The 24,707-nt window shown below is 32.8% G+C and overlaps 2 protein-coding genes across 6 annotated transcripts; one reads left to right on the forward strand and one right to left on the reverse strand.

Moving 5' to 3' along the window:
- The first annotated feature begins 5,134 nt into the window (after positions 1 to 5,134).
- Positions 5,135 to 23,118, forward strand: LOC100256930 (pentatricopeptide repeat-containing protein At3g42630). 5 transcript variants are annotated; one of them, XR_009466883.1, is made up of 6 exons: positions 5,297 to 5,409; positions 5,900 to 5,998; positions 8,811 to 10,137; positions 10,245 to 10,393; positions 20,134 to 20,579; positions 22,709 to 23,118. XR_009466883.1 is itself a non-coding variant. In XM_059740674.1 (2 exons), exons 1-2 carry the CDS (start codon positions 5,296 to 5,298, stop codon positions 9,966 to 9,968), a joined length of 1,272 nt encoding a protein of 423 aa, XP_059596657.1. In that variant the 5' UTR covers positions 5,229 to 5,295; the 3' UTR covers positions 9,969 to 10,217. The 5 variants fall into 5 exon arrangements, 1 of the variants encoding a protein (XP_059596657.1); XR_009466882.1 differs by lacking the exon at positions 5,900 to 5,998 and having other exon boundaries at positions 5,135 to 5,409; XR_009466884.1 differs by lacking the exon at positions 5,900 to 5,998 and having other exon boundaries at positions 5,318 to 5,409; positions 8,806 to 10,137.
- Positions 16,675 to 23,576, reverse strand: LOC100262028 (U-box domain-containing protein 52). The gene is made up of 12 exons (XM_059740564.1): positions 23,213 to 23,576; positions 23,071 to 23,137; positions 22,747 to 22,936; positions 22,358 to 22,479; positions 21,244 to 21,464; positions 21,096 to 21,147; positions 20,149 to 20,560; positions 19,150 to 19,251; positions 18,492 to 18,920; positions 17,359 to 18,117; positions 17,020 to 17,110; positions 16,675 to 16,928 (listed from the first exon to the last, which is right to left on the reverse strand). Exons 1-11 carry the CDS (start codon positions 23,409 to 23,411, stop codon positions 17,021 to 17,023), a joined length of 2,643 nt encoding a protein of 880 aa, XP_059596547.1. The 5' UTR covers positions 23,412 to 23,576; the 3' UTR covers positions 16,675 to 16,928; position 17,020.
- Between the last annotated feature and the right edge of the window lie 1,131 nt (positions 23,577 to 24,707).

The raw sequence follows: 24,707 nt of genomic DNA on the forward strand, positions 1-24,707 counted from the left end.
ACGTGTTTGGTATATCAACATAATAAAAGTGACTTAATAATTTAATTTAAATTATTAAATAAGTTAAATATATTTGATATCTTTAAGCAATAAATAAAAATAATTAACTTATTTTTAAATTCACGTTTTTAGTTTATCTTTTTATTATATTTATCCTAATTACTTTTATGATATTCTTTATTATTTTATAACCTTCATGAGCTCTTAAATCATTGATGATTTAAAATAAATTTTAAATTAATTTTATTAAATAATCTTAATACTTAAAATAAAAATTAAATAAAAAAATTTAAATTAATAACTTAAATATAATTTTATTTAAAATCAACTTAAAGTCATTAAATAATAAATATTAAATTTTATCAAATTAAGACGTATTTTACATAGCAAAACAATAAATCTATAAATCGATACTCTCAAAATTACTTTCAAATATATTATGAGTATAATTATAAAAGAAGAAAAATAAATTCTTTAAGAAGCATAGTTGATGAGTAGAAGAGAGCCATGAGTGCAAGTACAATTTTGAAAGCATGAAACCAATTGATCTGAACAGGCTTCTAGAAGTATTGAAATGTATCTAAAAAATGTAACTCAAAAGAAGGCCATATTTGGAATATAAATCAAACAAACAAAAGAAAAACGATGGGGTCTCTCCATTGATGAAGACTGATTTTAATCGTGGGACACGAGGACCCACTGAGAGAAATCATAGAATAATAAGAATATATATTTATTTATTTATTTTGTTTGGGTGCCCCGTGCCTTGTGCCCGTGGTCCAAATGTGTGCCACTCCCGTACTCATCACCTACCCATTTAATTCAGAGCCACTCTTTCTCTGAATCATATTGTTGACTCAGTCGTTGATTCCTTGGTATTTGATAAAGGTCTAGCTCCCATCACTTTACTACATTTTGTCCTCTCTATATGTATGTATAGAGGTATATGCTAATAGGATCTCAATTTTTCTCCTCATCACCTTCTTCCTTTTATTTTAATTGCTCAATGGTTCATGCAATTAGGCATTCAATTCATAATTAGTGATTTTGATGAATCAACTCACCAATTATATGTGATATTATTTCACTTTCTATATAAATCGAGAAATTCCTCATTATGCATGGTTTCAACTATCAATTCACCTGATTAAACTATGGTACGGTTATATATATAATGTATCGATTAATATATAGGAGATTTTAGAAATTGAAGTTTATTAGTAGGGATGATAATGAGACGGTTTTTTGGGTATCCATCATTTGGCTTTGCCTCACCTTACCCTCATTATTAATAATTTTAGATGAAAAATTATTTAAATTGATTTTTTTTTTCATTTTTCAACTTTTTTTTAACATAAATAAATACTACTTTTCAAAAAAAATAAACTATAAATATTTATTATACATTTTTATTTCTAAATCATATTTATTTTACAAAAAAAATTAAACAAGACGAGATGGGATACATGTATGAAAATTTCCTATATCCATTTCACCCCACTTTATTTAATTTTTTTTGTTTTTTTGATAGAAATATGAACAGACATAAATAAACGGGTTATAACGGGGCAATCCATCTCGTTGTTATCGCTATTTATTAGTGAAAATGTTGCTTTGGAAGTGTAAGAGTATAAGATGGTTAAGGGATGATGAGGGCCATTGAATATGGAGGGTCCCAAACCAAACAATAGATGTAGCCATTTGATTTATTTACTAAAAAAAGGGGGGTTATGCTCAAGACTTTGTATTAATTGGTAAAGATATGCTTTTTATACTTTTAGTAAAGTATGGGGCCTCATCCATATTCTTCTTCATAATTTTATGGTGGGTACCTAGTCTTTTTATTGGGAGTTGTTCAAAATGTGCGTAAGAGAGAGCAAAACACTTATTGCTTTTAAAGAGCGATGCCCTTATAAAGGGTGGCAATGGTACCCTATTAGAGAATCCAATTTTGAGCTTTACCATATGCTTTCTCTTGCTTCAATATACGCAAAGGAAAAAGTTGGAAATAATTATTTTTTGTTTGGTTGTAATAAAAGATAAAAAGAAGATAGTATATAATAAAAATTAGAAAGAAAAGGTTAGCTACATAGTTAGTAAGGAGGATGAGACTTGCTTAATTAAATAAGAAAGAAAAATATAAATATATATGTATATTTTAAAAATTAAGACCTATCTGATAACTATTTTCAAAAATAATTTTATATTGAATAATAAAAAAATAAGAAAACACGTTTCACAATTTGAAAAAGTATTTTTTGTTTTCTGTTTTTAAAAATAAAAAATATGATGTTTTCGAGAGATATCTTTTAATTGTTTTTTGTCCTTTTTATTTGTGTTTTTAAAGATTATTTTTAAAAATAATTATGTAAATATATAGAATAACTAAAAATATAACATTAGATATAAAAGTTATTATTTAAAATATTAAAAATATGTTAAAAACATTTAAGAAATTTTACAAAACATCCAAAAATTTAGTTTTTAAAAACAATTACGAAAAACAATTTTTTGAGAATAGGATAAAAATCTGTTTGGAAACCTAAAATATTTTTAACATGTTTTTAATATTTTTAAATATATTTAAAAATAATTTTTACGTCTGATATTTTATTTTTAATCATTCTATATATTTGTATAATTATTTTTTAAAATAGTCTTTAGAAAAACAAGTAAAAACAATAGAAAACAAAAAAAAAATCTCTAAAAACGCTTTATTTTATGTTTTTAAAAACAAAAAACATAAAAATAGTTTGTGGTTATCAAACGCGTTTTCTTGCATTTTTGTTTTAGAGAGCAAAAACTATTCTCAAAACCAGTTGCTAAATAGGCCTTAAGTTTCTACTCATCTCTCTTAAAATTTGATCTATATACACTTAATTATTATAAGTTTGAAAATTTATCAAATACCTAAAAAAACATATTTGACAATAAAAAATAAAAAAAAAATTTTCTTTTTAAAAAATTTAAAATAAGATATTTTTTTTTGAAAATATATTTTAACTATTTAAGTTGTTTTCACTTTTTTTTTTGGAGCTATTTTAAAAAATAATTGTACAAATATGAAGGATGATTAAAAATAATATACTAAAAATAAAAATCATTTTCATATATGTATGTGTAATGTGTGTTGATAAAAAATATTAATTTTAAAAGTATATATTTAATATCAATAAGAAGATAAAATTTTGATTAATTAAATACCAATACTTTATTACATTTTTGTAGTTCATTTAATACAAATGTTGTAAGTGCCCATTTGTTGGACATAGTTTCTCTATTCCTCCTCAGGGTTTCTCCATGGATAAGAAATTCTAAATTTACCCATGTATTTGTTTAAAATCCTTATCTATTATTATTATTATTATTATTATTATTATTCATTTGATATATTGGTTTTTATAATATCTATAATTTTGTTTATGAGTTTATATTTTATTTAAATTTAATTACTCTGAGAGAAAGTGCGTTTCCATACACCGAAAAATAATTACAAAATAATTTTTTTTTAAAAAATAATTTAAGTTTTATGCACTCATTGATTAAAAATAGTACTTATATCATTAAAAGATAATACTTGAATAATTGAAGGTACAAGTCCGATAAATCATAAAAGAACTTTACACATGTCATTTATTTTTTGATAAGGTCATTCAAGAATAAGTCACTCTAAAACCTTAATTAATTTTCAAAATAAAGAAAACATTGACATAATTTTCATAATTCAACAAATGTATTCAAGAATAAGCTACTTGTGACTCCTGATTCATCTCTAAAATTAAGAAAATATTTTTTTCGTCGTGTTTTAAATTATGATGTAAAAAAACTAGAGGGATATATTCTTTTGTAGAAAAATATTGCCATAAAGATTACACCTCAGGTGAAAATTTGTATGTACAAATTTTTGAAGCAAAAAGTGCATGAAATACGGAACACAATTTTCCCAAATTACTACAATAAAATATATAAAAATTAATAAAAATATAGTCGTCGTGATTCTTTTGTTTGCAACAAGCAGCTTGATGGATTTGATGGGATGGAGACAGTCATCGTGATTCTTTTGTTTGCAACAAGCAGCTTCATGGATTTGATGGGATGGAGACAAAGGAGTTGATATATTTAAGAGGAAATATACTTGATTGGTGAAAACTCAACACAATCTCTAAGAAGGTCCATATTTGGTTATTTTTTAGCAAAAAATTAGCCACTTTGAGTTTTCCACACAAAATTCCAAAAAAGTAATTTCATTCTTCTTCTTAGAGTTTTTTACTAAATACAAACCTCTATTAATTTGAAATTTTATCAAGTATCTTTTATATCATTTTCATTTATTATTTTTATTTGCTTTTTATTTTATTTAAAATAAGAAAAATATTTGATGAAATTACTTCATATATTTAATCAAAACCTTCAACAAATTTTTTTTTAAAAAAGGCCTCCACATTGTGAAAAATCCAACTAAAAAAATCGAAAGTTGATTTATAATCTGCCAATCATTTTACCTGAAAAATTAAAAGATGATACTTTCGAGTTATATATAAATGACTTATTTGTTTAGTTATTTATTGAACTTACATTAAAATTATTATTTTTTTCAATTTTAATATATTGTATGTTCAAAACTATATGGATGCTAATTTTTTTAAATAAGGCTTTTTTTTTAAATTTTTTTTATATAATTATTAAATACAATAAAAACTATAAATTTATAAATATTTTTAAAAAATAATCATACATTTATCCTTTTTTTTTTTATATTTTTAAATATATTCAAATTAAATACATCATCATTTTGATACTAAATATATTTTTAAATACTTCATATTATTTCATAGAATCACAAATTTTATCACATATATTATTTTTTTAATAAAATAATTTTAATATGTATGTTATTGTTTATTTATCATTTTTGGGAGTTTTTTTTCTAATATTTCTGTTATTTTGATGAATTTTCATCTCAGCAACATTTTTTCAAACATTTTCATCCCAATATTTCTGATATTTCTAGAAATTTCCATAAAATTCAACCATCGAATTTTGATCCTTGCGTGTGCTTTGGTTTAGTGCCGTGATCCAAAATTTGCTAGTCCCTTCGCATTTTGCCTTCCTTGGGCTTCCTCAGAACAATCTGGCCCAATTTGATAGCCATGACGAGCCCGATTCCAACCCACGACGTGCAGAGCAGCAAACAATGTAGTCCACGTTCGGCCCCATCCAGACCCACTAAGGTCCCATGAGATCCGACAAAACCACCCTTCTTCCCATCTCTCTACAGAGTACAGACCAGCTGAAATGGAAGCTCTCCCTCTCATCACTCCTCTCTGCCTCATTGGGAGCCACAAAACGCAGCGTTTTAGGGTTTCTCTCCATCAAAACTACTCCCCAAATAGGGCTTTAGCTCGCAAGGTACATACACATTCTGAAATCTTTTAATATCTCTTTTGCAGTATAAATTGTTGCATGAATTCCGTACTGTTGTGTGATTAAATTCATCCGTGTTAGATTCTTGATTTTTTTTTTCTTTAAATTTCATCTGTGAAATTTAGATGATGAGATTTTGAGAGTATAGAGTAGAAGAGAGGTTACTTTAATGTTTATTTTCATTTGTCGATTTCGTGCCTATAATCTTGAGTTCTTAAACATTATCGATTACACTTGCTTGCAGTATTTATTCTCATTTTTAAAAATTATAAGAAAAATTTGTTTTATACTTCATTTTCTTAATTTATCTCCCGGATGTGTGAATCATTTCATTGGTGTATGGGAATTGCAAGTGATTACTAAATTGTTGGAAATTATGGAGTGAGTGTTTTTTTTTTTTTTTAAAGATTTATTGCTTTTCTCAGACTTGCCATTTTTGAATTTTCTCCTAATTATATCCTTATATGGCCTACAGCTGAAAATGCCCATTTCCTGGGGATCAAACCCCTCTTAGATTGAATTGTCATCGGCTGAACAAACTTACGAAGTTTGGGGAGTGCAGATACAGTTCAGGGTCTGAAGTTTTTGCTTACTTTTATTTTATTTCATGAGGATGCTATCCTAGTAACTTGGCTAAGCTGGTGGTACCTTCCAGCAATTTATGTCAATTGTTTAATATGTGGAAAGTTTGATGTGTATGTCTAGACATATAATTTGAAGTAAAATCATTTTTTTTGGTAACTTGGATGCACTGGGGGGAGGGGGCTTTGGAATAGTTTTTTTTTTAATAATTATTATAAATTTTAGGCTATGTTTGGTTTCCAGAAAATTTGAAAGAAAATGTGAGGGAAAGAAAATAGGGAGGAAAAGTGGAAGGAGTAGATTTAAAGTCAATAAATTATTTTTATATGTTACTTTAAACTCATTTCACTTATTTTAACTCTTCAATATAAAGATTAAATAATTTGAAAATATATAAGTTTTTAATTAATATTAATTATATTTGATTTTCTTTGATATTTTCCAATGGACAACCAATCATCAGAAAATTATTTTTCTTAGCATTTTTTTTTTCTTAATACTTTCCAAGAACCAGACATAACCTTAGCTTTTCAAATCAAAATTTAGTCCTAAAATCTAAAGTTGAATAATACATGCAATGCTCCCATGATAAGGAAGAGAAAAAGATCTTTGTATGAGAAGGTAAACTAAACAATGTATAGAGATATTTTACATCAACTCCCAAAATAACAAATAATATTCTAATGAAAAACTATGAGGTCAAAACAAGGATTCCGATAATACTGATCTAAAAACTCCTCAATATCCAACACTAGGTTGATGGACATTTGAATTTCATAAATCTTTCCCCTTCATGCCTGAATCTCCCACACTTCTCTCGCTTTGCATCACAAAGAAACCTCTCATTGCTCCTAGTAGGTCCAAATCAATCTAGAATGCCACCAGATCAAAACTGACTTATCATGGGTCGGCCATGGAATTTTGAAATGTAAGGCAGAAGTGCTTTGAGGTTTTAGCAAATTCAAAAATGTTTTTATGAAAGAAGTATGAACTTTGAAAGAATCCTCAAAAATGGTTTAATCTTTAATGCAAGAAAAATGTTTATCACAGTCTCTCTAAACTAAGTGAGATATAGTGTGTGTGTGTGTGTATAAGGGAGAGAAATAGAAGTAGAAAAGAGAAATTCCAATGAATTACAAATATTATTAATCAAAAGTCTTAAAGTGTGTAACATCACTAGGCCTATATATAGTTAGACAATTCTAACTCTAGTAGGAATTAGGAAACTAATTTTAGTAATCCTAACTCTAATAAAGTTTTATCCCTAAATAATTAGAATCCTAAAATAAATAATAAATAGAAGAATAAAATATTATCAATTTTTGTATTGATGCTGAGCATAAGTGTTTAATTTAATATCTTAATCTCCTTCACTTCCTCCCGACTAAAACTTTGGTCAATTATATTGCAAATATTATTCTAAAATATTGAGATCAAGTCGATGAAACTCCTTGTTAGTAATTCAAGTATCATCAATAGTAGGATGATCTTTCCATCGAACAAAGAATCGTTGATCACCACTAGATGGAGAAGTAACATGTTGATCGACTAATACATACACAATCACATCAATTAATGCCAAGAAAGCAGGAGGAGCACGAGGAGGATTGCCATATAGGAACAGAAGAAGGTAAAACTGGGGGCTCGAATTTGCCACATTGAAAATTGGACTTATCGTTATGTGCAATGGCAAATTATGCAAATATCATTGGATTCAAGCCTTCCAAGGATAGGGAATAGGCAAAGTGAGTGAAGATGAAGTGTCTTTATAGAATTTTTAGGGTAGCACCAACCATAACATAATCACCCTCTTTGAACTCTATTCTTGTGATGTGCATTAGCAACAAGTTTACAATCAGCATTACTCAAAGCAATTTTTCATTGTCTTTCAATATGTAAGTCATGAATAAGGTTAGTAAAGGCCTAGGTGGAATCACAAGGATTTGTAATCAATAGGCAGAGGAACAAGATCAAGGGGTTAGTGAGGTGAAAGATCATGAACAGCTTCAAAAGGACTTTTTCCTTATGGACCGATTAACTGAGGTATTGTAAGCAAACTCAGTGATGGGTAAAACAAGATCCTGGTTACCAGGTTTCTCACCGACTAAGCACCTAAGCAAGTCACCTAACTATGATTAACAACTTCTATGCAACCTTTTGTTTGAGGATGAGAAGTAGAGAAATACTTCAAAATGGTTCTTAACAATTTCCAAAGTGTTTTCCAAAAATAGCTAACAAACTTGACATCCCTATCAAATACTATTATTGAGTTGAAAAGATATTTTTTTTATTCAACCTGATTTTTCCACTACATAAAACTCTAATTTATAGAGTTACAAGATACATAAAACAGAAGCCAGAGATAACCTCTTGGCTGACCTGAAATCTAGGAATAGAAAAATTAATTTAAAAATAAACAACCTGATCAGATAAGATAGTTGCCTAACAAACAAATCTAATTTGATCTTTTATTAAATAATACAAATTTAAACTAACTAAAAAACGTAATCTTTCAACACTCCTCTTCAAGCTGGTGAATAGATCTTTAGATTGCATTTATATATCTATAATTTCATATTTTATCAGATTCTTTAAATTTGTTATTTGTGGATATGTTGCAACAGTGTAGGAACTTGATTGGTATTTCTTGACATATAGAATAAACTATTTAGACATTGGTTTGATGCGCTGGTTGAGTTTCTAATGCCAACATACACATGTCTATATCTATTTGTAATTGTAGGTTTGTCTTTCAATAGACACTGTCTCTTTTAACTTTTGTGCTTTTGTTATGCTTAGAACAGTTATTCTGGCACTGGAAGCAGGAAAGAAGTGTTGATGGCAAAGATAATTATGTGGATTATACTCCTTTGATACAAGCATTAAGCAGAAAAAGGTTGCCTCATGTCGCTCAGGAACTCTTATTTGAGATGAAATCTGAAGGTTTTCTACCTAATAATTCTACCTTGTCTGCTCTAATGCTGTGTTATGCAGATAATGGTTTGTTTCCTAAAGCACAGGCTTTATGGGATGAAATTATAAATAGTTCTTTTGGGCCTAATATTCAAATAGTTTCAAAACTGATTGATGCTTATGGTAAGATGGGACATTTTGGTGAAGTTACCAGAATTTTGCATCAGGTAAGTTCAAGGGATTTCAACTTTATGCATGAAGTTTACTCATTGGCTATCTCTTGCTTTGGAAAGGGTGGACAACTTGAAATGATGGAAAATGCATTAAAGGAAATGGTCTCAAGGGGTTTTCCAGTGGACTCTGCCACTGGAAATGCATTTATTAGATATTATAGCATTTTTGGTTCTCTGACGGAAATGGAAGCTGCTTATGACCGCCTTAAAAAGTCTAGAATCCTCATAGAGGAAGAAGGAATTAGGGCAATGTCATTTGCATATATTAAGGAAAAGAAATATTATAGATTAGGTCAGTTTCTGAGGGATGTTGGTCTTGGTAGGAAAAATGTGGGAAATCTTCTGTGGAATCTTCTTCTGCTATCCTATGCTGCCAATTTTAAAATGAAAAGCTTGCAAAGAGAATTTCTGGAAATGGTGGAAGCTGGATTTGCTCCTGACCTTACTACATTTAACATCCGGGCTCTGGCTTTTTCTAGGATGTCTTTGTTCTGGGATCTCCATCTGAGCCTTGAGCATATGCAACATGTAAAAGTTGTTGCTGACCTTGTGACTTATGGCTGTGTTGTTGACGCATACTTGGACAGAAGACTAGGAAAGAATTTGGATTTTGCTTTGAAAAAGATGAATATGGATGATTCTCCTCTAGTGTCAACAGATCACTTTGTGTTTGAAGTTTTGGGGAAAGGAGATTTCCACTCAAGCTCAGAGGCATTTTTGGAGTCTAAGAGGAATGGTAAATGGACTTACAGGAAGTTAATTGCAACATATCTCAAGAAAAAATATCGGAGTAACCAAATCTTTTGGAATTATTGAGAAATGGTGGATGAAGGTTTTCTCTACCTAATGTATGAGAAGAAAGATCTTATACTTCAGTATTTTACTGCTTATTTTTGAATGTCATATAATCTTCAGCTTTCACTTTGGCTTATGGCACAAGAAGGTGAGATAACCTGGGATATGTGCTCTTCTAGATACTACTTAGGTAAGTGCCTAGTATTGTAAATTTATCTTGAAAGATGTCACTTACAACCAATTTCAATGCCAAAATGATATTTAATCTTAGCCCTTGTGATGGCTATCCATTTTCAGAGGGAGGGACATATTGGGACATGGTTGAGATGGACAAGCTGACAATGTCATGTTGGAGGTTAAAATAATCTCAGCATCTTGAAGTTTAACAGGATCCTTCATTCAAAATCATGAAGCAATACAGGCAGAAAAGATACTCCATTTGGAAGGTTTTTCATTTTCATAATAAGCTTAATTTCAAATTAGCCATCTGTGACATTGTTCCTTCCTGACCATTGAGAAGAAAATATGAAAATAGACAATTATCTGCATACTGGCCATGGAAAAGAATATATTAAAACAGACAATTATCTGTCAAATCTTTGAGCTTATGTTATATGTCTGGCTCTTATTTTTTTTTAATTATTATTATTATTTTTGTTTAGATTGAAACCTACCCCATGCTTATGCTCCATATATACTGCTGTCAGACTTATATTAACAAAAACTGCTCTAATACCTAACTGAAGTCTTGATTCTTTATTTATTTTTGAGATGTATGATGCATTTTAGGCAAAGATTAAGAACCTGTTTGGGAAGTTTTTCGAAAACAATTTTCAAAAAATAGTTTTTATAAACAGTTCTCTAATGTTTTCTAGAACAGAGGTATGTTTGGGAACTTGAAATATTCTCAATCTGTTTTTTATGTTTTCAAGTATCTTGTAAAAGTAAATTTTATCCATATTTTTTTTTATCATTTTCCATATTTCTATAATTAGTTTTTTAAAACAACCCCTAGAAAACAAGTGAAAACAACTTAAAACAATTAATATGTTCTCAGAAAACACCATGTTTTCACAACAATTTTCAAAACCCTGTTATGGAAACAATTGACAATTCAACGTACTTTTATGTTTTTTTATTCTCAAAAGAAAAAAACTAGTATTGAGAATAGTTCCCAAAAATAGCATAAAATTTTAACCTAAATTCCAGTTTTCCTTTATTTTATTTTTAGGAATTTATGACTTTGTGTTCAGAAATTTCTCAACTGTTTGATGGAAATTTCTTACATATGGATAGGGACCTATTTTGTTTTTACTTTGAATTCTATTTCTACTAAGAGAAACTTTTACCTAAAACATTATTTTAGAACATTGATCTAAAGATCTTTTTAACTTATTTTTCTTGGGGAGGGTTGAAGTATTGTACTTGTAGCATAAATATAGCACTTCTTTGTATGTCTCATGTATGTATACATGACCAATTTGTGCTAGTGCTTTGATGGACTAGATATCCCTTGGCTAATATCATAATCATTGAAGCAATTAACCATTTGTCCCATGAACTTAGAGTTCTTCTGATGAAAGAAACTAAATTAAAATCTATTTTTGTTGTTATGAATGGGAGAGCTCTCCATCTTAAATTAACTTGGCATTTGGATTCTTTGCTTGTATGAAATTAAAAGGTGGGCTTGGTGAAACATGGGTCCTACATGTAACAATGAGTAGTATAAAGATGGAATATCAGAGTATATGTACCTATGAAAGAAAATATTTAAAGTTGATGTGTGTGTACACTATATTTTGTAGTTGGTGTAGTGTGATCATGGTTTATCTATCTTTACTATGTGTTTAGGGGCCTTTTCCCTTTTAGCATGGAGGTGGATGCACATTTAATGCATGTGGTTGCTCTCAACCCCATATTGTATCTCAAAAGAAGTGGAAAAATGTGTATGGGCTAATAAGTTGGAAAACCTGGAGTTAGGGGAAGAAGAGCTCACTTTATAGAATTAATTTACTCTGCTTTCCTGGTTCTCTATTACTTACTAAGATCAATAGAAGGGTTATGATGGGAATTAGGTCCTAGTTTAGATTGTGCAGGGCAGAAGAAAGTGGTATAGTGCATTGACTTTCTTTGTAGTGTGAATATTTATATAAAAAAATGGAAGTTGGAACAATGGGAGTACTGGACTGACTTTTGCTTCAGCCCACTGATCAAGAAATAGACTTTAGTTGCTTATACAAAAGCCAAAGCCAAAGCATAATCTATTCCTAGTATTCTCACAGAGTGGGAAGGTTAAACTTCAAGGCATATGGGACTTGGCCATGGATACTGTCTCATGGAAGTAGCCACAAGCTATGGCCCAACACAAATAGCAAGCTAGGAATCTGGCAGAAAAAAAAAATGTTTGATTTATAGTTGCATTAAGAAGTGAATGAGGAAGATGAGGACAAGCAAGTGGAAAATGAGGATGAGCTTGGAAATAATGAATTGCTTGAGGATGAAGATTTTGATCTAGTGGAGACAGTGTTGATTTCAACTCAGGAATGAACTCCATGAAAAGTTAGAACTCATGGAGACACTGGTAGATTTTGAATTATTCTTAACAGGAAAAAGTATGATTAGAAGCCTAACTAAAAAAAAAAAAAATTAATATAATAAAAGTCTAATCAAAGTAGAAAACCTAAATATATAAAAACCAAATTTGAGTGAATTCTTAAATGTAAACTAATTTTGAATTCTTAATTGTAAACCAATTCTATCTTTACTACACTAAGTTGTTTTGGCCTTAACATGCTTATTGAGTATTTTGGGTAGAGAGAAACTTGGCTTTGATGAGAAAACCTTTTCCATTTTCGCATATCACACGATGAATCTTTCTCATTTCTTCCTCTATAATCATCAATGTATGTTAACTAGCTAGGTTGCTCAACCATTGCACTAAAATAGCTTATATTGTTTGTCTTTTTTAACCTTGGTTTAATAGTTTCGATACCATTCTCCACTAACCTAACTCTCACATTCAAAACATTGTTCTTTTTAACTATTTCATTTCGATCGGCATTCAGTGCCTTGGAGCTATTGATTGTGTTTAAAGTTTGGGCCTTATAATTTAGGTTTTTTTTTCTTTTTAGGACTCCTCTTGTACAACTGTAAATTAGTTAGGACTTTTCTCCTTTTATGACTCTTCATGTATAGTTGTAAATTAGTTACTCAGAGATTTGAATTAATTTGAATTACAATGTACATAAGGAATTATCCTTTCCTAGAATAGGGGAGGCTATATATATATATATTTTGGTGTATCTCTTGATTTTCAATAATAAGAATACTTCAGAATTTCACATGGTATCAGACCAACTCTAGGTTCTTGGTGAAAACTTTGAGTGTCACTTGTCCTTATTTGATTTTTTATGGTGTTTTTATTCCTCGACCTTCATTGTTGTGTTTGATTTATTGACCTTCATGGTTGATTTCTTTCTGATTTGTTCCGTCTTTGATCACTACTATTATGTTTGAAATGTTAGACTATACTCCTGGCACCAATTCTACAAAGGCAACATTTTGAAGTGCCTTTAAGCAAACCACATAGAAATCGTAGAACCTCCAAGCTAATTACCGCTTTACTGAGAAGAATTATCTTCAATGGTCTTAATTGGTGCGAACCTTCGTAAAGGGTGGAGGACAACTAAAACATTTAATTGGCATAAGACCAAAGCTTGGAGATCCAAAATTTCAGAGTTGGGATGAAGAAGATTCCATGATCATGTCTTAGGAGATTCTGAACATGTATGTTTTTTACCCCTGAAATTAGCTAAACATGTATGTCTTTTGACAACAGCTAGGGAGATTTGGGAATCCATCCAATAAACATATTAAAGGTTATGAGATTATTGTCAAATTTTTGAAATTGAGGTGAAGATTTCGACTAAAAAACAAGGAACCAGATCTATATCTGAATATGCTAATATCATGAAGAATTTGTGACAAGAAGTTGACTGCTACTAGAACATTCAAATGAAATGTAGTGAAGATGCAAGTGGCTAGCCAAGGTTTTAGCTAATAGGCTAGGGAAGGTGGTAGGAAAGGTGGTTTCTAAGGCCCAAGGGGCGTTTGTGGAGGGTAGACAAATTCTAAATGCAATGCTAATTGCTAATGAAGCCATTGATTTGATCTTGAAGAATGATGAGTGTGGTATCTTGTGCAAGCTTGACATAGAGAAGGCATATGACCATGTGGACTGGTCTTTGCTTCTCACAGTTATGCAGCAAATGGGTTAGGTGGATCAAATGGTACATTATCACTGCAAGTTTCTCTGTGTTGGTTAATGACACCTCTACTGGTTTTGTTTCAAAGCTTAAGGGGTTTGGGGCAAGGAGATCCGCTATCACCTTATTTATTTGTGATTGCTATGGAGGTGTTTAGTTTTCTCCTAAAGAGGAGAGTGAATGGAGGTTTTTTGTTGAGCTGTAGGGTGAAGGGAAAGAGTGGAGAAGGGGTTTAGATATCCCACTTGTTGTTTGCTGATGATACCTTGGTGTTTTGCCAAGCTAACCAAGATCAGATGACCTATCTTAGCTGGTTGCTTATGTGGTTTGAGGTTGTGTCAGAGTTAAGAATAAATTTGGAAAAAAGCGAATTAATCCCAATGGATAGTGTGGTGAATATTGATGACCTTGCTATGAATTTTGGTTGTAGAGTGGGCAGCCTCCCTTCCACTTATTTGGGACTTCCTTTGGGTGCATCGATTAAGTCTGTGATAGTTTGGGATGGAGTGAAAAAGCGGTTTCGTAGAAGGTTGGCTATGTGAAAGAGACAATACATATCTAAAGGAGGGAAGACGACCCTAATTCGAAGCACGTTGTTGAATTTACCATTTATTTGATGTCATTGTTGCGCATGTCAAGCTCAGTTAGACAGGGACTAGAGCATATTCAAAGGGATTTTCTTTGAGGAGGTGGAAACTTGGAGCGAAAACCTCATTTAGTGAGATGGGCGTTGGTGTGCTTAGGTAAGAAGAAAGGGGGTTTGGGAATCAAGTGTCTTTCCACTCATAATAAGGCTCTTCTTTGCAAATGGAACTCACCGTTTGCGAATAAGAGAGAGGCTCTATGGAATCAAGTGATTAGAGGGAGGTATAGGGAAGAAAGAGGGGGTTGGTGTTCTCGGGAAGTGAGAGGGGTGTATGGTGTTGGGTTATGGAAAGGGATAAGGATGGTCTGGGACATTGTGGGTACTAGGATTTCCTTCTCTGTAGGTAACGAGCAGGGATTCTTCTTTGAGTGTGTCCTTCCCAACCTTGTTTGCTTTAGGTATTGATAAGGAGGCATGGGTGGTGGATATTTAGGACCCCTTGGCTGAGGGGAGTCGGGGGTGGGGGGATGGAACCCTTGTTTCTCAAGATCCTTTAATGATTGGGAGGTGGAGGAAGTGGAAAGCTTCTTGGGGCGGCTGCATGGGAAGAAAGTGTGCGGTGATGTGGAAGACATGGTGTTTTGGACCGAAACAAAGAGTGGGAAATTCTTGGTCAAATCCCTCTAAAATGCTCTAGAGTCGGGCAACCCTTTTTTATTTCCCTCAAGCTGCATTTGGAACATGTGGGTGTAGCCCAAGATAAGCTTCTTTGCTTGGGAGGCTATGTGGGGCAAAGCTTTAACTATGGATTTAATTCAAAAAAGAGGGTGAGTCTTGGCAAATAGATGCTTTTTGTGCCATGAGAAGGAAGAGACTATGGACCACCTTTTTCTTCACTGCTCTAAAACAAGGGTCTTGTGGGAATTGTTCTTTACATTGGTTGGGGTGTCATAGGTGCTTCCTTCTTTAGTTAGAAAGACTCTCCTTAGTTAGCATGGTTCTTTTGTGGGCAAAAAGTGTAAGAAGGTGTGGAGAGCAGTTCCTCTATACATCTTTTGGACGGTTTGGAAGGCGAGAAATAGATTGGTCTTGAATGATGATGTGCTTTCGATCCAGAGACTCAAATACCTTTTTGTTTTTTCCCTTTGGTCAGAGGCAAAGTTGTTTATAGCTGATCGCCCGCTAACTTTAGTTAGTTTTTTTGATTGGTTGGGCTCTAGTTAAGGTTGTTTTTTGACTCAACTGGGCACTTATTTTTCTTGTTCCTTTTGACTGTTTTGACGGTGGGTGTATAGGCACTGTATACCTTGAGTTGCTCTTTTGGCTTTTCTTTTCAATAGATCTTTTCTTTACCTATAAAAAAAAAATGATTAGGTCTTCAGAATCTCTTTTTCTCTCCACCCACATTGCTTTGTTTACTACTCTATACGTAAGGTATGTGCCTAGTTTAAACAAAACCCATAGGGATGATGCTTTTTTTTTTGATAAGTAAAACCCACAGAGATGATGCTTAATTACCAACACACCATCAATTTCACCACCACCACCATCACCACTGTTGTACCGCCTACCTAAATATTTACAACATCACTAGTGTCATTGCAACTGCCTCTTATCACCGATGCCTCTACCACCAACAATGCTAACATTTCATGGCCACTATCACAATGACCACCTCCTTCAATGCCATTACCACCACCATTCCAATCCCATCATTAGCCTCTACCACTAGCACCTTTTCTCCGTTCCCATCAATACCACACTGACAAAAGCATTCTTGTTTACATGTAAAACTTTTGTTTGCATTACAATTTACTAGGAGTTCTTTCTTAGCAACAAAGAGCGGAAAAGAACCAATAAATTTTCCTTCTTTTAGTTTACCAAAACATGAACTTCTCATATCATTTACCCAGCTAGAAAGATGAGCTTGGGCTTGTCAAGACACTAACACTTTCAGAAGTATCAAAAACGAAATTCAGTTATATTCCTTTTACAGAAAATTGTGCTCTTGACGAGGCTGACAATTTCAGATGGGCAATTGTACTCCTATGCTAAAAAAACCAATTGACTCCTGGCCTTTTATTTCCTGTACCAGTCTGAGCAAATCCTGCTGTCCTTTGTCTCCTGGTCCTAAAAAAGAAAAGGAAGTAAATGAGCTTCCCATAACATCCGATGTTTGCCCCAATCTCATAAAATATAAAACATGTTTCTCAGTTCTTACTTTACATTCTTTCTGTCATAGATGATATGCTTGAACGGCCCCGTGAACTAATATATTCAGATAGTGTCAGCTGAGGGTTACTCATCACTTCCTGCAATAAATTTCTCACAAAAAAATTTAAATATAATCATTACTGACCTATATTTTTAATCTGGGTTTGTACCCTATTTGGTATGTCTAAAGAAAATCAATTCTTTGAAACATTTTTTTTTTTTAATTTTGGTATTTTCTAGAAACAGTTCCTACAAATTCTGTTGTGAATTTTTCAGAATCTTCTCACTTATATAATCATTCAAACAGTTAAACAAAAACAAATGCAACTGCATATTGTCAACTCACCTGGACTATGGAAACATTGCTTTTTCTTGGGGAGGCTACTGTAGTGCTGTCTAACATTATGCTGGACATGTTTTCTTCTGCTAGTGTTCTCAATCTGTTAAGCTCAGGTAAGACAACATTCCCAAGATCTGGTCTGTCTTTCCGTCTCAGCTCTGCGCACTGAAGAGCTAATTTGGCAAACTTCAAGGCCTCTTCAACTGGCCAATCATGAACAGCTGGGTCAAGCACCTCCGCAAAAGTCCCCTTCTCAATAGCCCGTTCCACATAATGAGTCAAACCCATTGGGGGTTTGGCAGTAATTATTTGCAGAAGCATAATCCCGAGTGAGTAAATATCCGATTTTATTCCAAGCATTCCGGTTTGCTGATACTCTGGGTCAATGTAACAGAAAGTCCCGGCTGTTGATGTCATGAGATACTGTGTTACACTGTCGGCCACAGATGGAGGGACAAGCCTGGCCAAGCCAACATCACTGATCTTGCTGACAAAGTTACGGTCAAGCAAAATGTTGCCAGGTTTTAGGTCACGATGCACTAATGGTTCTGGCTTGGTCTGGTGGAGGAAAAGAAGACCTGTGCCTATCTCTGCCGCAATCTGGAATCTTAGTTGCCATGGAAGAACTGGGGTGTTCCCTCGCCGGAAGAGATGGTCATCTAAGCTCCCATTAGCCATATACTCATAGACTAGGCAACCATACTCTGGACAGGCCCCAAGGAGGAGAACCATATTGGGATGCCGTATGCAGCTTAGTACTTCAACCTGCATTTATGAAAATAAATCCAAAGAAAATGAGAAAACATTTATCTGCATTTTATGATTTCCAGTTTGAGAAGTGTGAATGTTGAAGTGTTCCTATCAAAAACACAACTCATGGAGTGGCAATAGATTAGTTCTATTAAATAAATGTGTTAAACTTCATCTAGGGAGGGCTAGGGGCTGAATCTACTAAAACCTCAGTTTGATGCCTGAGAAGTCCAGGCTTGATTTCTTACTTATCTCACCAAGTAGTATTCACTAGCTAGGTTTGATTTGCTATGTATAATTTCAAGATATTGCTGAATATTCAAAGTTTTGTAGGCAAGATGTTATTTGATTGAGTGTTAACATTAGGTTGGTGCTTGTAAGTCCCACACCTCCTGCTGAAACTGTGACCTTCCTTGAGCTGCATCTGGACGAAGAACCTTTATTGCAACTGGTGTATGATCCAAATAACTCTTGTATACAGGGCCATAACCTCCTTCCCCAATCTTCCGAGACTCTGAAAATAACTCAGTTGCTGCTTCAATCTCCTCAATGGTGTATTTCCTGTACCTGAGATCAGTTTGTGCCAGAGTATTTAGCATCTTCTTTCTTTCCTCTGCTTCTTTTATTGCTACCATTTCTGCATTAATTCGCTTTTGTGCTTCCAGTTTAGCAATCCTCTGAGATGCTTCAGCTGCCTCAAGGGCTGCCTTAGCCTTTGCTTTCTCTCTCTCTGCAGTTGCTAATGCAGCTTCCTCAGCTAGCCTTGCCTCTCCTAATCTCTGTGCTTCTTCCATTTTCCAGCGATGGAGTTCCCTTGCCTGTCATGGATATTAATTACAACTTACACTGGTATCCCAGATTCTCAAAATAAAGGATTTGAATTTTTTTATATTTCTTCTGGATGAGTCATTTTGAAATTTTCTATCTTTCATTGTTTCAATCAATATTAAATGAAGCTATGTTAAAATAAACTTCCTATATTTCATTGTAGTTTGACTAAGAATTGACACTAATACCAAACTCAGAAATTTAAAGCTTGCACGGTACCGTCTGTTTTGCTGACAGTGCTTCCTTGCAAGCTGTACTGTACATGTCCATTGTTTGCTTGAGCTCAAGCTTGAGCCTCCTCATCTCAGCTTCCACATCTTCCTGTGATCATTGCAACATTTAAGTGTTAGTCTTCAATTGTGTAGGCGTGTGCATGTGATTTTTACATGTTTCTACATGTGATACCAAGCTATATGAATATCTTTGATGCAAAAAGAGGATCCTGGTGCATGATTCTAACTTTCCTGTGACAAAATCCTCTGGATTTTGGAAAAGTTTTGACAGTATGAAACTGTCCCTGACCCTGGTGGATGATTCTAATATTCCTGTGAAAAGATCCTTGGAATTTTGAGAAAGTTCTGACGGTATGAAACTCTCCCTGATTACGAGTTCAAAACTGATTTTATCATGTACAATTCAATTGTTTCTGGAATGCTCTCCATTATTTACAAATATTGGAAATAGATGCCCAATTATTCAGAAAGCTCCTTACATCTCCCCTCACACCCAATATGAAGTGCTCTTTAGTCCTCTCAAATTCATTTTTCAAAATTTTTTCCTCAATTCCAGAAATTTCTTGCTTAGTTGTGTCATTGTGCTTCCTGTGTTCTTCTCATGGTAGTTTTCTGATTGATTTGTGGATCTTGTAATGCTGTTATTCTGGTTTGTCACTATGATGTTTGTCAAAACCATCCTAGTTGTCTAAAAAATGTATGAAAAGCCACCAAGAAGAGGGGAAAAATGGAAAAGAAGACACAACAAAGAACTAAATTTGCAATCCTTAAATGAGAGCATGCAGAAAGAGAAGCTTAAATTGAGAACTACCTCACTAAGCTCCCAGCATAGGCGGGATGTATTTTCCAGAAGATATAAAGCTTTGGATTATCATATCATATCATGTTCGTAATAATCAAGTTTATGACTGAAAGAATGTTAAGTCTGTGTTAATTGGTGGGTGCTTATGCATAACTATGCCCTTTTCAGAGACTACGTCCATACCATGCTTTGTGATGCCCATGACAATCTCCCACTTTCATTGGAGGATGATGAAAGGTCAAGTGAATAGTTCAGCTCAGATGACCTGCCTCCTGATGATGCAAAGCTTCTGCAGTCCAGTTCTGAGCCATTTGACAGCCGAGTGTTCAGGTCAGAGCTGTTTGAAAGCCTAGGGTTCATCTCTGAGCCAATTGACAGCCGAGTGTTCAGGTCAGAGCTGTTTGAAAGCCTAGGGTTCATCTCTGAGCTGTTTGAAAGCCAAGGGTTCATTCCAGTGTCCAGATTGTCATACGAAAACGGGAAAATGTGATCGATGCTTGGCCTTCCTGAGCTTACAAATGATATATCAGTTTCTGGCACTGAGAGCTCCCCATAAGATTTACTTAGTGAGGCTCTACCTCTAGTGAAGGGTGACCTGTTCCACAAGTTATCAGGTCAGTTCTCTCATAACTAAGTATTGGGGTGGCTTCAAACCATTACAAATTCTACACATTTTTATATTATTATGATAGCAGTTACAAAGCAATTACCAGCCAACATATGACAGTATCCATTTAAAGATCACAGAACCTACTTGGTTCCCTCTCTAGGGCCTGACACTCTGACTATGGGTAGTATAGAACATTACTTCTTCAAAAGTGATGTTATTTTATTCTAATGATAAATTGCTTACTAGTAGACAAACTGAATGTGTTGCAACAAAGAATGGTAAGTAACTTTGACACTAGACAAAGCTTAAGGGTACAAATAGGACAAGAAAAGGGTCATAGTATAAGAAAACCTTGTGCTAGACCTTTTGTAAAAAAAACAATTAAATAACTTTCTTTAGTTTGGATGTTACTTAAGAGTGAAACTGTCAATTCTCTTTCTGAATAGTTAATGGTCATCAGTATCAACATGCCTGGGCTGTTGTTTTACCTCCTGGGTGGGGTAACTGTAATGAAACTTACTTGATTTCAAGGTCGTTCAAGTTGCGGAGTCCAAATGATGACCTCTCAGAGGCTGAAATAGGATACCAGATAATGTCATAAATAAGTAGTTAGAGAAGCTAGTTCAATTTGGAAAAAGAGCTTAATATATAGAATTACAATAGCAGACCTCTTGTGCTGCGATTATGTTTAAGATGTGCTTCAGTTGGATCAGGAGTAGGGCTAGCTTGGTTTTGATGGAGAGAAGATGCAGTTGGGGGAGGAGAGGGATTCGGTACAGGACGTGTGGCAGATCGCACTGATGTGATCTTTCCTTTAGAGATGACATACACAGTGCAAAAGTCTGGTGCTGCTTTCAAGACACTGCTTGGTACATCTGTGGTCTTGAATCTTCTGAGAAGAAAGGTTATGACATTAAGACGAAGTTGGAATTACTTTTGAGTTATGGATGGCTTCATTAACTCATCGCAAGTCAGGAAGGTGTTGCTAGTTCTATTAACTCTAGCTGAACCTTCCATATTATTAGGTTACACTTCACTGTGCTTGCAAACTATTGGAATGACCCAAATGACCTCGTATTTGCTTATATAATATTTTAATTTCTTTGCTATTGTTTGAAGACCAAAAAGATTTAGGCATCCAAATTAATTGCTGTGTGCAGTGTAGTTTTCCTTTCAAAATTGTCTTTGACAGGTTTACTTTTTACTGAAAGCCAAAAATCAAAAACATCCTTTTAACTGGAGATTTCTTTGTGCCTATTATCTTTGAGATTTCTGCAAAGCAGGTTCTTGCTTAAATTTCAGTTTTGATATCCATTTCAGTCAGGGTCAAGATTCAAATGAAATTTACCTAAATCTTGGAAATCCTTCAGGAGCATATTGACTTTGAAGAGTTTTTTATGTTAATTGTTCTGAATTCTGCAGCATCTAAGATTAATTAGAATTATTAGAAATTGAAAGAATGCAAGAACTTTTAGCATCAAGATGTTTCGGTTTAAAGGGGAAAAAAAAAAAACAAAATTTGGAAATGTTTGGTTAAGGCTAGTAACTAAACTAGTCATCGTGTGCTCTTAAATTTTCTTTTTAACTCGTAGTTGTATGGTTATGCATTCTGTTTTAAGTATATGAATGCACAATGTATGATGGATGATATTTGAGCTGCTTCCTCCTTGATTAAAGAGAAGAAATTTGGTTTCTCTTTCTCTGTTCGTGTAGTTTTGTAGAATTTTCTTATATTATGTTTTGGTGGTAATGCTGGTAAAAATAGGCAACAGATAGCCTTACCTGATAAATCCACTCCTTGATGGGGCACCAACAACTAAAATCTCAATTGAGGAGGCAGTAACAAAGTCGATTATTGCTTTTGTTATATCTGTGCCTTCCAGTATGACTTCGTTACATTGAATCTATTGCAAAGAGCAAAACATGTAAACAACAGAAGAAACCACAAGTTAGTATGAAACATGAGTTTCTTTTTTCCTCTTTAAATTTCTTACTTTTTCTGAGGGTGGGCAAAGGATGGTTATGTGGTTCACTGCCCGGTTGTTTATATCATAGGCAAGATAGCTAGTAAATAAATTGGTGACTATGTGTGTTGTTTTGATGGAATTGTATCTATCATCTCATTGTTAACAGAAATGAAAGAATGGAAGGTATAGAGCTGCAGAACCCACATCCTTGCGCATACAAAAGCATCGGAATGGAAGAAACAACTCCCTGGCCTGATTATCAAGTTGCTGCTTGTAAGCTCTTGCAACATCTTCATTGACATCGGAAATGGCGACCTGATTCCCCACTGCATCCATGAAAAGGAGAAAAAGGATGAAGAAACAGAGTTGTGGAAGAAATGCAGAATGTGAGAGACTGATGCTATTTATTAGATTTTGTCATTAATGTTCCTTTTTTTTTTTTTTTTTTTTTTTACACTTTTATTAGATGGGGTTGCCTGTATACCAGACAACAATAGAAGCATATTCTATCTTTTTCTATCTAAAAACAATATAGTGATTTTCCAATGCAATGCATTCATTTTCTTGGAAACTGAAGACGAGATGGAATGGGAGACTGTCAAAAGAAAAAAAGAAGATGAAAAACCAAAAGCATAGCAAGTTTATCATGTGTATTATCATGAGACGAGACTGAGGAACGAGGGAGAGAAGATGAGTTTACATGGGTTGGGAATGGAAGATGCTTTTTGTTTAATATGAAGGAGTGTTACAGATTGGCCCTTGCTGAGAAGATGATCAACAGCCCATTTAAGAGCATATTGACTCCCTTTGTCCTTATCTATTGCCACTGCCACCTCTACCTTCTTTTCTCCATACCCCGTTCTTGACATCCCTCTCTCTCTCTAGTCCCTCTCTCTAGCTAGAGAGATGAGAGAGAGAGAGAGAGAGAGAGAGAGAGTTGCAGTCTCTTCAGAACAATGGAGAGATAATAAGGAAAACCTCTTCCTCTGTCTCCCCTCTGTCTCTCTCTCTCTCTCTCTCCCTCTCTCCCACTCTCATTATATTAAGCTATTTCGGTTGAACCAAAATAAAGACCACCCATAAAGAAAGCCCTTTTGACTCTCCGTGACATACACAAGTTCCCTAGGCTGTAAATTCCATCATTGCCGGGCGGTTAGTTTTTTTTCTAGGTTTGAGTTCATCTCCCAAAAATAGCTTCATCTGAGAAATCTACTTACTATCTTGCAAAAGTAATCCAAAAACGATTGTTATTTTGGTGGGATGTAAGTCATTTGCTTCATAATTAACATGATACGATAGGTTCAAGCCTATTGAACTTGGGAATACCAAGTCAAAATTAATTGAATATATCTATAGTTAGGATCTAGCGAAGGATAAAAATATTAGTTTTTATGAAAATATTGATGATTGGATTTTATGGAGTTATTGACGAACATTTTGACAAAAATATCGATAGATGAAAATTGATAAAAAAATTAGATAAGTATTGGAGAAAACTAAAAAAAAATAAAAATGAATTTATATATATATCTATATATATATATATATATATATATATATATATATATATATATATATATATAATAAATTTGAAAAACATGTTAATGTAAAAACAATGATATATTTAGTTTAAATATTAAAAAATATAAAAGAAATGACAATGTATGTATAAGTATTTTTTATTTAAAATTATTAGTAATTTTATTTACAAATTTATACTTTAAATTTAAATATTATACAAAAAACATATTGAGACAGTTAAAATTCATTTATTTACAATAGTTTTATCTTAATTGATCTATAATATATATGCAAAAGATTATATCATATGATTTTAAGAAACAATAAAATAAGTAATAACACACGCATTAATTTTTTTACTAAAGAAAATAATATATATGTATAATAATATTTGTAAAATTTAAAAATAAAGTAAACTTGAAAACATATTTAACACTAAAATAATGATCTACTTGATTTAAATATATTCAACAAAGAATGATGATATGTTTATGATTTTTTTTAATTATATATTTTTTATATTTAATTAATATAGAAAAGATATAAAGAAGGACTTGTTAGGAAAATTATCATGATAGTTTCTATATTTTAATAATCAATTAAATGAAATTTAAAAATAATTTATAATTACAATTAGTTTATTT

The sequence above is a fragment of the Vitis vinifera genome, chromosome 11, assembly GCF_030704535.1.
Source record: "Vitis vinifera cultivar Pinot Noir 40024 chromosome 11, ASM3070453v1".
Taxonomy (NCBI): Eukaryota; Viridiplantae; Streptophyta; class Magnoliopsida; order Vitales; family Vitaceae; genus Vitis; species Vitis vinifera.

What these genes read in the sequence shown, in the direction of transcription:
- LOC100256930 (XM_059740674.1), top strand. Translation starts at nt 5,296, where the DNA reads ATGGAAGCTCTCCCTCTCATCACTCCTCTCTGCCTCATTGGGAGCCAC. An exon ending in ATAGGGCTTTAGCTCGCAAG is followed by an intron (nt 5,410 to 8,810) that starts GTACATACACAT and finishes TGCTTAGAACAG; the next exon opens with TTATTCTGGCACTGGAAGCA.
- LOC100262028 (XM_059740564.1), bottom strand. Translation starts at nt 23,411, where the DNA reads ATGTCAAGAACGGGGTATGGAGAAAAGAAGGTAGAGGTGGCAGTGGCA. An exon ending in ACATAATCGCAGCACAAGAG is followed by an intron (nt 21,148 to 21,243) that starts GTCTGCTATTGT and finishes ATCCTATTTCAG; the next exon opens with CCTCTGAGAGGTCATCATTT. An exon ending in CACTGTCAGCAAAACAGACG is followed by an intron (nt 18,921 to 19,149) that starts GTACCGTGCAAG and finishes TATCCATGACAG; the next exon opens with GCAAGGGAACTCCATCGCTG.